The 14352-nt window shown below is 38.7% G+C and overlaps 1 protein-coding gene across 1 annotated transcript in view; it reads right to left on the bottom strand.

Moving 5' to 3' along the window:
• LOC136719373 (tau-tubulin kinase 1) overlaps positions 1-14199 on the bottom strand; it is a 57714-nt gene extending 43515 nt beyond the window's left edge. The window contains exons 1-5 of the mRNA XM_066697297.1: positions 14047-14199; positions 11947-12094; positions 5165-5238; positions 3113-3253; positions 672-776 (exon numbers count right to left, since the gene is read on the bottom strand). Coding sequence (XP_066553394.1) covers positions 672-776; positions 3113-3253; positions 5165-5238; positions 11947-12094; positions 14047-14154 — 576 coding nt within the window. The 5' untranslated portion in view covers positions 14155-14199. The remainder of the gene's footprint in view (positions 1-671; positions 777-3112; positions 3254-5164; positions 5239-11946; positions 12095-14046) is intronic.
• Positions 14200-14352: the final 153 nt, after the last annotated feature.

Here is a 14352-nt window from a genome sequence, read left to right as displayed (position 1 = left end):
AGGCTGCAATGCATGTATGCCAAACTGTCAATACAACCCCAGCTGGAGAAATCAGAATGGCTTTCATGTGAAATGGATTAAGAATTAATGTTCTTCATCAGTAACCCTTCTTTGCTTCATCTTGAGGCAAAGCGGGTTTTGTTTGCCTCTTGAAAACATTTACATTTTCTGTCACAAAATGAATACCCTATTAACATCCTTGTAAATCAAATTATATGCAAAAACTCAAATCAAAGGAAACCAGTCTGGGTAATTAGAGTTAATATAGCTCGATACGGTAGTTGTTTTTTTTTTTCTGACATCGGTGCTTTAATCACAAATTAGAATGAAGAATCAGTTTAATAATAAAGAGGCATCATTTAATTAAACATGGCTTTTAAAGACATCTTGACTGATGCACGAGATCCCATATCAAGTTGGGAATTGTGTATCATTACTTAAACCTGTTTAGGTCAATAGTCATTTGAATACATACATATATTTCTTAACAAAAGCAGTCAGCATGTTTTTTCTTTTTTCCTATGTAATCAGCTACATTTGATTTGAAGATCATTTGCAAAAGCCACTTTAAGCAAGAGCTACTTTGCTAGTAGTCAAGCTTAAGGAAAACAAAACCAGTGAGCTGACCTAACCCAAATGAAAGAGCAATACAAAATTAGGCAGTTACTTACAGGGCGGACTTCTCCATTCGTGTTGGTATATTGCCGTGCTAGGCCAAAGTCTAACATGTAGCATTTTCTGTATGTTGAAGGGAGTCTTCCCATTGCAAAATTGGACTGGAAGAAAGGAAAGGATCAGTTAACCTCAGCAGTAAAGTGAAATGTGTAAGCTAGTGGTCCTCAAACTCATTATATTTTATCTTGTACTGGTATTTCAAAGGTGACAGATGAAAGTTGAACATGCAGATAGTAAAAAAGAATATTTAGAAATCTATAATGTTTTTCATTTCAGGTCTTTTGATTATCATTGCCTTAGCTACTGGCAGGGGCGTAGCAAGGATTTCAGGGCCACCTGCTGGCGAAGTGCGGGTCCGGGGGTGGGGGGGGCTGGCAAAGTGCGGTCTGGGGGAAGGATTGCTGCCGAGGTGCGGTACGAAGTACCAAGATCGCGGCATGGATAGGGGGAAGGGAGATTGCGACAAACAGGCATGTCCCTGCTGCATGGGCCCCACATCTCAGGGCCCCCTGAATCGCCATCTCCTTTCCTCCCATTACTACGCCACTGGCTACTGGTCTTACAACTCATAAAACAAACCCTGACTCATACTGTTTGACTATATAAATTTTGTCTGTACTATACTAGCAACTATGGTATTTAACATTTCATTCAGATTGTACTTTTAATATGTTATACTCTGTTTCTGTGGGGCAGTAATATTCAGATTTTAATATCAGGTTGAAAAAATGTTGGGACACATACTGTTCTGTCTGGGTTTTATTATAATTTTTGAGTCTGTTTGCCACCAATATTCCGTACGTGTTATTGCTCCTGTTCACACACTACATATATTTTTTTTTATTATAATAAAATAATAGCATTATGTACTATTTATTACATAAACAGTTGGATAACTGACAAGGAAGCCGTTTTCAATCATCTCCTAATATTTGACTGCCAGTCATCGGATAAATATCCACATTCATTTCTATTCAAAGTGATCGCTATCTTACACATTAATAAATATGATTTGACCTGAAAATTTGCATCTGTCACTTGCACAGAGATTCATGGAAACACATATTCCTTATTTAATGGAATTGAGTTGTTTTTTTGTTTATTTATTTTTTCAAGAACTAACACCTCACTGGCAGACCATTCTGCATTCAGACTACACTGACAATAATCACTTGATTCTACAAGGACATCATAGCTTGAGGAACAGAGATTTTTGAATTATGATTTCACCAAGAGTTTGTGACTTTACACAAAGTACTATATTTTCTTATATCGATATCACCGTGTTGGAGAGGCTTTGACATAACGAAAATACATGACATGACACTTAAAGATCACAATAAAGTATTTTTATATCTGCTATTTATCTTAGTTTTCCTTTAATGTGTAATAGCAGACGTCGCTGGGTAAGGGCATTTGCTGAGAAATAAATAATCATAATGTCAATAATGCCACAGTAAAATCTTGCGAATAAGAGGCAGGCAGGGTAACCATTTCCCTCAGTTTCTTTTTACTGTATGTATTTCTGCAGCTGATATGTGCTGGATAGGTTGGAGTGAGTAAATGCTGCTATGGGGTGATCTATTGGTCATTGGTACATTGCTGCAGTACTAAAAGTATCCCTTACTTCTTGCTTCTTCAGTTTATAGATATATGATCTTTTTTTTATTCTCAGAAACCAGCATCACGAGAACAAGCGTACAAGCCTGCCTTCCTCAGTGTTTAGTCAGTTGCATCTGCATTGCTCTGCAGCTTCTAATGAGCTATGTAAATGTCAGTAGCTGAGGGGCAGTTTGCATAGAGTATTGTCCAAAGTGAATTCTCTGGTGAGACTCAGTAAATCATCACCTCTGGGGAATATTTTCCAAAGAGACTGTGATCAGACTAATGAGAAAAAAATGACCAATGAGGTCCCAAATTTGCTGAAGTCTTAATCAGCTCTTCACCCAATGATCTGCAACAGTCCAACAGAAAAGCAACACACACACATACACACACACACACACACACACACACACACATATATATATATATATATATATATATATATATATATATATATATAGTGTATGCCATTGTTAATCAATTTTACAGACTGAGTTATTGCTCCTGTTTGGTTGACAAAATTCACAGATTTCCAAGTGAATGATGTTTGTCTGCCGTTAACATATGCTGGAAATTACCCCAAAGTGGTAATGAGAAGATATTAAGGCATGGGTAGACTGGGAACTGACACTTTTTTATGAATTATAATAAAAAATATGATATTTATCACTGTTAATTAAAATACGGAGTTCAGCCAATTATCCTGTCCAGGTGCACTGCCTTTATAACAAACAGTCTGACATTATAATGGACGGATTCTTTGATATGTGCATCTACCCTCATCAGAGGTGGTGCTCTGTACAGACAGGCCGGGACAAAGGGCGGTACGTACGGGTTTGATATCCCTGTGGAGGAACCCAACGGAGTGAATGGCTTCTATCGATTCTAAGATCTGTTTTCCTAATCGCAGGGTTGTGCTCATCGTGAAGGTCCCCCGGGGCTGACTTCTTCTGAGGTCCGCTAGGTTTCTTCCCTGAAAGAAAGAAAAGACCACTGTTACTGAATATTCAAGTAACAGCCATTAGCTGTCCACCCCCCACCCCATTAGCACCAGACAATCTGTATTCAATCCCAGGGTCCACAAAACTCAACCCAACAAATGTATTATTGTAGGGAGACAATTAGCAAGGAATATTTGGCCTTTCTTTGGAATTTTCTATTATCAAACAATTGAATATCCATTTAAGCCATTATGGTGGGGTCGCTTATTTTGGAAATAAAATAATGTAATGTGTAATATTAATATATATGGACTAAAAATGAATAATAATAATTTTGTTTCAATCAACCCGCCCACTGTCTGTTTTGGGGGAATTAGACAAGAAATCAGCATTTAATTAGAAGAGTCAGACTTCAGTTAAAACTTTGCATTATTTTCACAGAAGCATTTCAGAAAGGGGATGTATGTCAGCTCTTCTCTTCTACTGTACTAGAGTGGAGAATTTCAACGCACTGCTTTTCAATGGAAAATTATGGCTCTTTCTTGTGGAGGTAAACAGAGGGAGCATTCTGTGTGTAAGTGGACATGGACATGGACTTCACACAACTGAAACTGGCAAAATATACTCAAAGAAAACAAAAACCACAGATATCTTTGCTATACTCTCACAAAAGTTATTTATACATTACCGACATATTCAAAAAGTCAACCAGTATATCATAGAACAAATAAATTACCTTTTGATTAGGGGCCGGGAAAATGTACACGTTCACAGATTAAGCACTAGATCGGTATCAGCAATACATAGAGGATTTGTGCATTTCAGAGAAAAATGCTCAGAATTTTCTGGGACCCTACATCTCTAGGGTCCACAGAGATCTACATATGATCAGGATGATTATAATTGTGTACGACACAGTTATACAGTTTTCAAGTTTTTTAACCTGTATTAGTGTTGCACGGTTGTTAGTTAGTAATTGGCTTGGGTAACACTAAGGTTCCCAAAGCAGTCCTTTTTATTCTTAATCTTTTGGCTGCTTTAGGTTTTCATTGTTGCATTTCAATATATAGTATACTGCATAAATGTATCATAGTCTAATAGCTATTGTTAGCCAAAAAAACTGCATAAAAAATGAATACATTTAACTTTGGTCAAATCAGAACACAAACAGTCCTCTCTCGGACTCCATTTTAATCTGTCCTTCTTTAACGTTACTTGTTGTTCATCAATCCATATCAGTTATAGGTCTGTGAACATTTAGGCAGGAAATGAGAGAGTGCCAGTAAGCATATTGAAATGAGAACATTTATAATTAAAAAGCGAGCTCGTCTCTTATCAGCAAGAATTAATGGAGTAGCGGGCTTAAATGTTCAGTAAATTGGTTTGGAGAAAGGAGACAGCTCCAGTTGGAGGCAGGGTTAGAGATGATTCATCAACCTCCTGTTTCCCCTGCTCCAGAACCCACTGGCAGAGTGGTTGAAAACATGGAAACGGCTGAAATTACAGCTCTCCACGCAGCAGGGCTTTCTGCAAGCCAGCTGAAAAGGCTACCCGGTTCCAAGCCAGTCCTTCAGGAGGCCTTGTGCTAATGCATAAAGCTCACATACAGTGCTGTACAATGAGGCTGTAAGTGGATTCTGATGACATTTGTGTGTTTAACCTAAACAAGTTGGACGCAACAACGCATCTGCTAGTTTCCACAATGACTGTTCCCGCTCATGCTCTAAGTAATCCTAACAAAACCATGTTATTATATGTTCTTTTGGTTTTTTCATGTTTTAACTAAAGAATTTAATATGAGATAAAAAAATATGAAGTATTGACCTAGATCAAGAAACAATTTGGATGTAACAGGATGAACGATTTGTTCTGATTTATTGATTTAAACTAAAAACGTTTGTAGGTCTTTGAAATAAAAGGCTGGTTGAGAAGGGAGATCTTACCTGAAGTTGCATGACTACGTAATTGAACTTTTCGTTTCTTCCACATCCAATAAATTTACAGACATGGTCTTTTCCTGTAGAATAAAATAAAAAGGAATTATTATTACTGCAGATCTTTCCCATCAAATGAAAGCAGATTTATAATGGCACACACTTCATAATATTTCACAGAACAAGACAAGGTTTGAGTTATTTAACTAAGGAATCACTAGAGACATGACATCCCTCACATTTTAAATCAATCCCAATAGAGAAAATTTTAAAATTTAAAAAGAACAATCATCCCCCAAGGGCAACATATAAAAACATCAAAGGCTGAGTTTGTTGCTGTATTCTTCTATATAAATATTTCTCAGCACTAATTAGTACAGTGAGTGTGAGTGTAGGAAAAATGTCAAAATAATTGGTGGAACTTTACCTGAATGTTGAACACCCTGATAAAATTCTCTAAACTTTCTCTATACACACATACCCACATATATTTAAATATATTTATAAAATACATACACCTCCAGGAGAATAATAATATTTAGAAAAAAATGTAATTTAGCTTTATGTAAGCTGGTGACTAACATAAGGGTCCACATAATTAGAGGGGTTTCAGGGTAGAAGGTTAGAATGGTCTGCAAGTGTAATCCATTATCATAATTTAGTTATTGGCCCTTATCCTGGGAGGCTTACAGTTTACATAAAAAAGGTAGGCATAGGAGAAAAACAGTGCTAACAATACATAAGTAGACAGGAGCATAAAGAATCAGTCGCAAAACAACAAGAGCGCTGAGCAGCCCAGTGGATTTGGCTGCTATATTACAGGTACAGTCTGAACAGATGTGTCTTGAGTAATCACTTAGAGGTGCTCAAGGACTGTGCAGACCTGACCTCAGTGGGGAGGTCATTTCACCACTTCAGGGCGAGGGTGGAAACGGAGCAGGCTCTGAAGGAAGGCGAGCTGAGAGGGTACAGTGTATCTTCTCTAAATATATGTTTCTTAAAGAGACCTTGAAAGTTGATGAGACACTGCGTATGGCTAATGCAGAGAAGCGTGTGTGGTCAGAGCCTCCTCTCGTATTTGAAACGCCGTCTCAGGCAAACCTCCAAGCGTCTGATCTGCACAACTCCACCAGCGGAGCGACGAATCCACTATGGCAAAGGCTGCTCTGCTGAGGCACGGGGGGTTTGAACGCTCTACTAAGTTCAGAGGCATGACATCACCATAAAAAGCTCATACACTATGAGCCCGGTTGCAAAGATTCAAGAACTTATATGAGATAAAGGTTAAGGAAGAAATCTAAACAAACCCTTTAAAAATCCTTAGCAGGACCTGGGCTGCTAAATCTGTTTTTAGAGAGTGCTTGCTTCCTTTGGTTGATTTAGATTGTCTGTCGTTTGCATTGTTGTATAGATTATACTACAATATGGCAAAAATGGCAACCTATATGAAAACTCCAAAAAAAGCAAGTACAGTACAGTCTTCAAAGGGTGTTGATCAATCTCATTGCCGAGATACTTAAAACTTAAAACGTGTTTTACCCCTGTCCCATGAGTATAAGTGGTTTGTGAGTGAGTGAGCCAAAAGACATCACAGTATTTCCTTTAGATCTTAGGTCTAACCGGCTTATCGAAATTGTAGTGTGAAAGCTTGTTCCCAATCCAATGCTGTGTCATTAAACAGACATTAACTTGTGTTGGCAGAAATCAACTCCACCTTTATATTTCCACTTCCACTGGAATAGAGGTGAGGTGAGAAAATGTCAGATCCTGTTTTGCACAGCTCAGACTCCACTGCCTAATTGTAGTGAAAAGCGTGACTTCTCCATCTCACTCCCATTCGTACTGCTTCTGGGTAAAGCGGTTTGTCTTTCCCATCATGGGAATCATGCTAATCAAATAAAAAACCTTCAGAATTTCCATTATAAAGTACAGCAAGTTTTAAAATGGAGGCCCTGACTTCACCAGTCCCAGATCCTTAACCCCCGAAATGTTATGGGATGAGCTTCACAGGAGACTGAAAAAGGAGAGAGCAGATATACATGCTCTGGGAGACTATTAGAACTGAACTGCCAAAACCCCTCATGACACATGGATGAAGTTGGTCCACAGTGGAAGGGGTCAATATGATAAGAAAGTTTACAGTAAAATAACAGCAAGGAATACTACTTTATGTTTGATATCCTTACTTATATATATGTATGTATGTATGTATGTATGTATGTATGTAATATGATCAAAGGATAGTCTTCATAATTTATTCAGTCAGTGCAGATTATTCGGCATGTTGAAAAGTACCAGCTGTGTGCTTTTTGACAGTCATTTGTATATGAATGAATTATACCCGCATCATTGCCATCAGCCGCTTGAAATATTGCTGTTTCATGAGAGAAAAGATCGAAACTACTAGCTGTAGGTCATGCCTTAGGCTGAAATGGAGAACCTGCGTATTTTGCAGAGGTCTACGGTACTGATCAGTATTTTTCAGCTTTGTTGTTTCACACGTGACTGGAATGTGCTTACTGCAGAGTCTTCCTCAAAATAATAGCTTAGGAGTGCAACGACATGTCTCAGGCATTCAAACTTTTCGGATCAATTAGGCAAGTGACGAAGAACGGATAACTGGATTAGCTTCACAAGCTCCTCATGTCAGGTTCTTTACGCCTGTTTAAACATTTCTTCTTTTCTAATGCAGGTTTCATGAATACAGTACTTTGTGTAGTTTATGTAAAAATTGCCACAAGTTTCAGCACAAACGATTGAGAACTGCAGCTTTTGTTTTCCAGATGACTGCCAGTACAGATGAATCACTGCTGAACAACGAGTAACAGGTCATTGGTTTTGCAAATGGACATAACTTGATTACAAGCAATTACAGTCATGTGTGATATATTATCAAATCTTACTCGGCCTCCAAACCAAGACGTGCTGTTCATACACAGAATACGAGGCAGAAGAGGATTTGGGCTGAGTGACTGTTGGGGTAAAGGTTTGGGTTAGGATTGGGTTTTGAATTTACTTGGTTATTGGATACTTGGCTTGTGCAAGAAAATAGAAAAGTCGCCACCATGCAATCCAATTTGAGACAGTGTTAAGGCAATTTAAGGCAGCGCCGGTGTACTGGGGGCAATACTCTTCTGGTTATACTGCCATCTAGTGCCTTGACAGTAGAATATTATACATGACTGCGAGCATGTCTAAGCCCAAAATATGCCATTGTTGCACCAGTAATGATCCCGGAGGAATGGACTCAAAAATTTAGGATTATAACATCATCTCTTTCATTTGGGTTTGGCATCATCAGGGCTACCTCTATATGACATTCACAAGTAACCACAATGTGCTCAGGCTTTTGTAAAATATTGACACCACTGTAGCTGCCAAAAAACAGCAAAGGCACTGGCATTTAAGCAACTAATCCCTTTTAAGTACTGGCACTCACATGAAGATAAAGAAATAGAATCCAAAGGACACAAAAGGTATTTCTAGACATTCTCTGAAGCTCGGCACGCAAACCTTTCAGGCTCATTAAACATTTTGGTTTGGATGGGTTTTTTTTTATGCCTGGCAGTAACATTAGAGCATCTCCAGGCTATGAACCAGAAAGAATGCATCTGACAGGTGCAACTGTAACTTAAAGTCCTGTATCTGAGAGGAACTGCCAAGGAATTCATAATCACTGCATATTTTAAGGCCTTGCACTGTCTCTCAGCCTGCACGGGGCCCGCTGGTCTTCAGAGCTCATTTGCCTGGTGTTTTATCTGTACAGGTCCTGAAACGTTTCTTCAGCAGCATATGCCCGGGATGAAAAATGTCAGGGATCGAATGCCACTGGGCATAACAGTGTGGGTTCCATTGCATTTTTAAGTCTGAATTAGACGGCGTGCTTGATTAATACAGCCGTTTTTGTTTTTTTCAGCTTGATCTTTAGCAGTTTATCCCGTGAAGAGAGACACAAAAAGCAGCAGGATTGAGTCACTGGGGTGGGGACTGGAATAATGCACCACAGCACCACACACAGTATAGCAAGTTTAAGGATCTCTGCGGACGTGCCCGGTGTTATAATTACAGTAAAATGTTTTTTAAATCAACTCCAAATAAATATCAGCCAATTTAGAAGCATTAATTTGGCACTGAAGCATAAAACCTTTCAAAATCCCCCTGAAGTTTCTTCCCTTTGGTGGAAAAAACATATTCAGTGCCGCTTACTAAAATATTTGAATTAAATACACTATATAGTGAAGCAAGCACACCCAGACACATTCACTTATATATATCACTGGTCAACAAGTGTTCTGTCTTAAAGTTAGTAGCAGAGTTCTGACTTGTTGCTTTTACTCTTTAAGTAGTGTGGCTTTCATGTTTCCCTATTTATCATTCACAACCTGGCAAGCATTAAACATACAGCCTTTAATTGCTCCACGTAGTCTTTCCAGCTTTAAATCTGCATTTGGTGCAGTATGGGTGTGTCCCTCTGCTGTTTCTCCAGAATCACACACAGCTGCTGGGAGACGGGCTTTGTTTGAGCCTTGGGTACATTGAAATAACCGGCCTCCGGGACACCCTCGTCTTGCGATATTCAGCACTAGAGCACTGGATTCTTATCTGCTTAAAAATCACTCCAGCTTGTAAAGGATGAAAGAGCAATTACAGTTACAGTTTTAGAAATGTGTTGATATAGGATGCTAGTCTTTGGAATCCCTTAAGTTCCTTAATTTCAAGTTATCTAGAAGTCATGGACCTTTTTTTCTTTCTTCTCATAAACCTGTGACTCAGCATGTACCTTGGTTCTCAGCAAGAAAGAACGGGGGGAAAAAAACATACTCTAAAAGCTTAATGCAGTATTCAGAGCAACACAATTGTAAATATTAATATATGTACAGCATATACCTGTAGATGCAGTTTTAAATACTGTGGTCAATATAGTTTCTATGTCTTTACAATAAGGCAATCATTTTTGTATTAGTCACTGGCAAATCTACTGTATACGGTTTGTTATCTGTACACCATTTTCCTCAGTTCTTAAAGGTTCACAAATGTATTTTCATAGAGGATAAGAAAGCTCAAAACTAGCACATTTGCTATTTGGTGAGAAAACTGTTCAAGCACAGTGTGTTGTTCCTGGGTAATTATAGTAGGACTAATCTGAATCCAAATGAACACACAGAGAATCTGTAACTTGGCATTGTCTTTTCTCAAGTGATGTACATAATGTTTTATTTAGACTAATTATTTAAAAAATAATTGTACAAAGCTGTTTCCATAGAAAATAAACTGAGCCCCACTGAAGTGCCTGAAAACATGTCACATGTAATGTAGGTTAAAATGACATGTTCAAATGGCTATAGTCTCATTACAATACAGCCCTGCAGTTTGGAAACAAATGCTTGCGCTGTTTACTTTCATCGGTATACTCGCACTGAGCTGACCACGGGAGCTGCAAATATGGCTAAACCAGGGATTTCCTCACATGGAAATATCAATGGATTAAGGAGACTAGAGAAAGACACCCTGGGAATGTGTGTGCTCAGGTTTTCAATATCAGGGATTCCCAGTAGACACGTCTGAGAACGGAAACGGCTTCCCGACAGTAGCTAATCTTTCTGTTACAGCAGAAAAATGTCTGATCTTTTTCCAGCAGCATCAATACTTTCAACTTCTAGCTTCCAGAGGGCAGCAAGCAGGAAGTCAAGCTCTCCAATGTCATGTTTCAACTTTCAGGGAGGTGGCTACATATGACCGTAATGTGTCATTATAAAGAACGTCAGTCTTTACTTTTGTACCTCAAATACAATCAAAAACTGGCATTTGGTTCCATCTTAAAGCACACTCAGAAGAAACAATCGCCTATGAAGTAAAGGCATGTGTTATTACTCAAAATGCAAGTTTAAATAACTCAAGTCACACACAGCCTTTTCAGATAAGGTTAGCAAATGTAGGATTATTTATAGGCTTTTCTGTAATATCTTCACTGAATCACAGTATTACTGATATTTGTGTTGATACAGTTAAAAAAATGCCAGGAGCCCAAGTGATTTTGCAAGATACGCAAACGCAAACAGAATACTCCTGGGACTGATTGTGATGAGGTGTAACTGGGAAGAAAATCAGTGGTCCGCTATTTTCTGCAAAGCCGCTAGTTTCTTCCAGACATCTTCCTGTGTGACACAACCTCTGCTCTGTATCTCCTCTCCTGTAAAGAAGCCTGGAGGACTCTCAGAAGGAACGTGTGCTCAAGGAGTTACTAAGTGTGGCACAGGACAATCAGAGTAGAAATAACAAGAGAACCGCCAGGGACACACACAGCAGCATATGAAAAAAAGCAAGATATGAAGCCCACGTAAATTGAACATACAAACACTCCCTTTAAAGAGCAAGTGCGACTTTGTAGAAACATGCATTTTTACTTATTGTACCTGTATTGTTTCTTTACGATTTTATCATACAGATTGTTACTCATTATAAAATGAAAGTTTCTCACTCCAGTCAAGATGTCTTCTTTCATGCATTGTGTTCAGTTTCGCGGGGGGGGTGGATGTACGGGAGGGTTGCCATTTGATCCCTTCCAGTTTATAGTCATTTTCCACATCCCAACTCAGCAATAACTACCCATGATACATGATACCAAGAAAAACAAAAAACAAAACCTGTATTGGTCCTTGTCAAAGGTAGTGAAATATACACCAAAGGGCACAATACCCTCTCAACAATAAACAACAGAGCAGGAATAAGATATAGGGAAGTTAAAGTGCCATGGCAGGCCCAAACCCCACACGGCGCATGGTCTGACTCACCTTGCAGTTTCTTCAGGACCGCGACTTCCATCTTGAGGACCTGTTTGGGTTGCTGGGCCGACTCCACCTTCAGTGCTACATTCTCTCTGGTCAGTAGGTCGAGGGCTTCGTAGATCTCCCCGAAACCTCCTCCCCCGATTTTCTTCAGCTGAGCGTGAAAAAGAGGAGAGAAAAAAAGGGGAAACATCAGCTTTGTACAAGATGGTGTCTGCCAGAGCCGCGGACACAGGACACAGCCAGACTCTTCATCGTAGTGTTGATGCTTGTATGCTGTCTCTGCTATGTGCTGAATCTCGATTAATTGTTATCCATATATGTCCCACCTTTGCTTTTGTTTTTGCATGAAGACGGCACCCATTGCAAGGGTGAATCTATAGAAAAGGCGTTGTGTTATAAGATATTTTTGACTATAATCAAGAAATAATTAATTGATTGGATCTGCATTACTTCTAAAAATATATTAGTCCTTCTTTGAGAATACATGGTCTAAGTATATGGTACACAATAAAGCCCTAGTGTTCAGTAAAGTCCACAACTGTCTGTAAAAAAGAAAAAAGTAAGCAAGCCTCAGCCAATTTCTCTCCATCTATTAGAAACATGCATGGTTGATTTTAGCATTGATTAGAACTGGGCATTTAAACCACAGATTTTCCACAGTTTTTTAAATTAGCCAGTGGGGCAATATAGTTTATTTCCTTTGCCTATCAACCAGCAGAAAGCCCATCTGTCATCAATAAAAACTCATCTGAAATGTAAAAGCACTGTGCATCGTGGCTTTTGTTTTGAGATTACAATTTAACTTCCTGCTCTTTCTTGAAACAATTGTAGTTTGAGGAAAACCAGAAGCATTATTGATCAGCCACAGAATATAGTGCATGAGTTCCAATCGACTTCAGTTTACGTTACACAGACAAGACAGCTCCACTGTGCACAACCAGGGCTTTCATATATTATTTGTGTCACTTTTTCCTGTTACTGTTGCTCTCTGTAAAGAACATCCAAATGCCCAAGAGAGTGAAATTTCACAGATAAACTAAACCACTGATGTGCAAATTGGTTAATTAGTCAAAATGATATTTAAATTTAAAATCATTTAAATTAAAAAATAAAGGAATGTAATATGATTTTCTTTTTTAAGGTTATTAATACATTTTATATCCTACACTTGTCAGCTAAACCAGTTTTGATAGTTAGTTAAATAAATACATTCCCACATAGTTTTTAGATACACATCAGATAATTGGCAAACCAAACTGGGTATTATATAAAAGGGAGAAGCACAGGGAATTGCATTATAACAACAAATCCTTTAAGATGAATATTAAGTAATTAATTGTATAAACAATAATTTGTTTGTCTGTTTTTTTGTGTAGTATTGCAGGAGACTATTCAATGTTTAACCCCAACTCATCCTCAACTGACTATGAGAAATATAAAGTGAATAAGTAATAAATGTCCTTGATTGACTGGGCCCAGATGTTAAAGGCCACAAGAGGCAGGATGCAGCCCAGTCACAAGCTCCTCTAAACTCAATCCCAGATGCCTTGTCATCCTTCCTCCTAGATGATATGAGCTAGATTAATGGAGGTGTTAGGCTAGAGAGCTCTCAATTAACCATCCTCAAAGACAGCATTAAAGGGCACTTTAAGGTTCTGTGTCACTGAGCCATAATCCCACTGTGCATTAGTCAAGTGGGCAACATTGTCATTTCACTGCTCGTTTCAATTGGCGGTATCCATGTGAATTAGCAACAACATAAAAAGCATTTCCAAACAGATCTGAAAGTAATTGGATTGAGGCACTGAATGGCAGAGTCTATGTAACAGCTGGTTTGCTGTATAGAATGTTGTGTCTGGTGGCTTTACTTAGTTTCTCACAACATATATATTTATATTTTAATAGCACTTGTAGTGAAAGTCTTAAAAGATTAATCGGGCCAAATCCCTCAGTAGCGTATATCCATCTCAGCATGTTTCTCAGCTTTGTAAACTCTCCAAATGGGCTGATCTTCCATTAATGACAGTAATTTCCAATCACTGGAGTGTTTGAACTTCACAAACGTCAATCTGAACGCTGGTTGCAATGACCATCCATACTCACCACTTTCCAGCGGTCCTTGACCATGCAGTTGGCCGGGAGGATATCGGCCTGCTCCCCAGCCCCGTTCATGTTTGCTTCGTCCTGAAGAGCTGGTGCTAGGCACTGCATTGGCCAGCCAGACAGTACACGGGCAGCTCCCAACTTAAACGAGCCATTTATCTGCAGGAGATTCAACACAGACACATGTAAGCATCTCTAAATTCCATCTTGGCATTTATCCCACTTTCATGTGTTTGTATTACCACTCTGATGTAATACAAAATTGAAACACAGACCTGCAATCCTGTTATGGAGCAAAGAAAAATA

Source organism: Amia ocellicauda, chromosome 23 (genome assembly GCF_036373705.1).
Source record: "Amia ocellicauda isolate fAmiCal2 chromosome 23, fAmiCal2.hap1, whole genome shotgun sequence".
Classification (NCBI taxonomy): domain Eukaryota; kingdom Metazoa; phylum Chordata; class Actinopteri; order Amiiformes; family Amiidae; genus Amia; species Amia ocellicauda.
The sequence above is the reverse complement of the archived record's forward strand: the minus strand, read 5'-3'. Positions and strand labels throughout refer to the sequence as shown.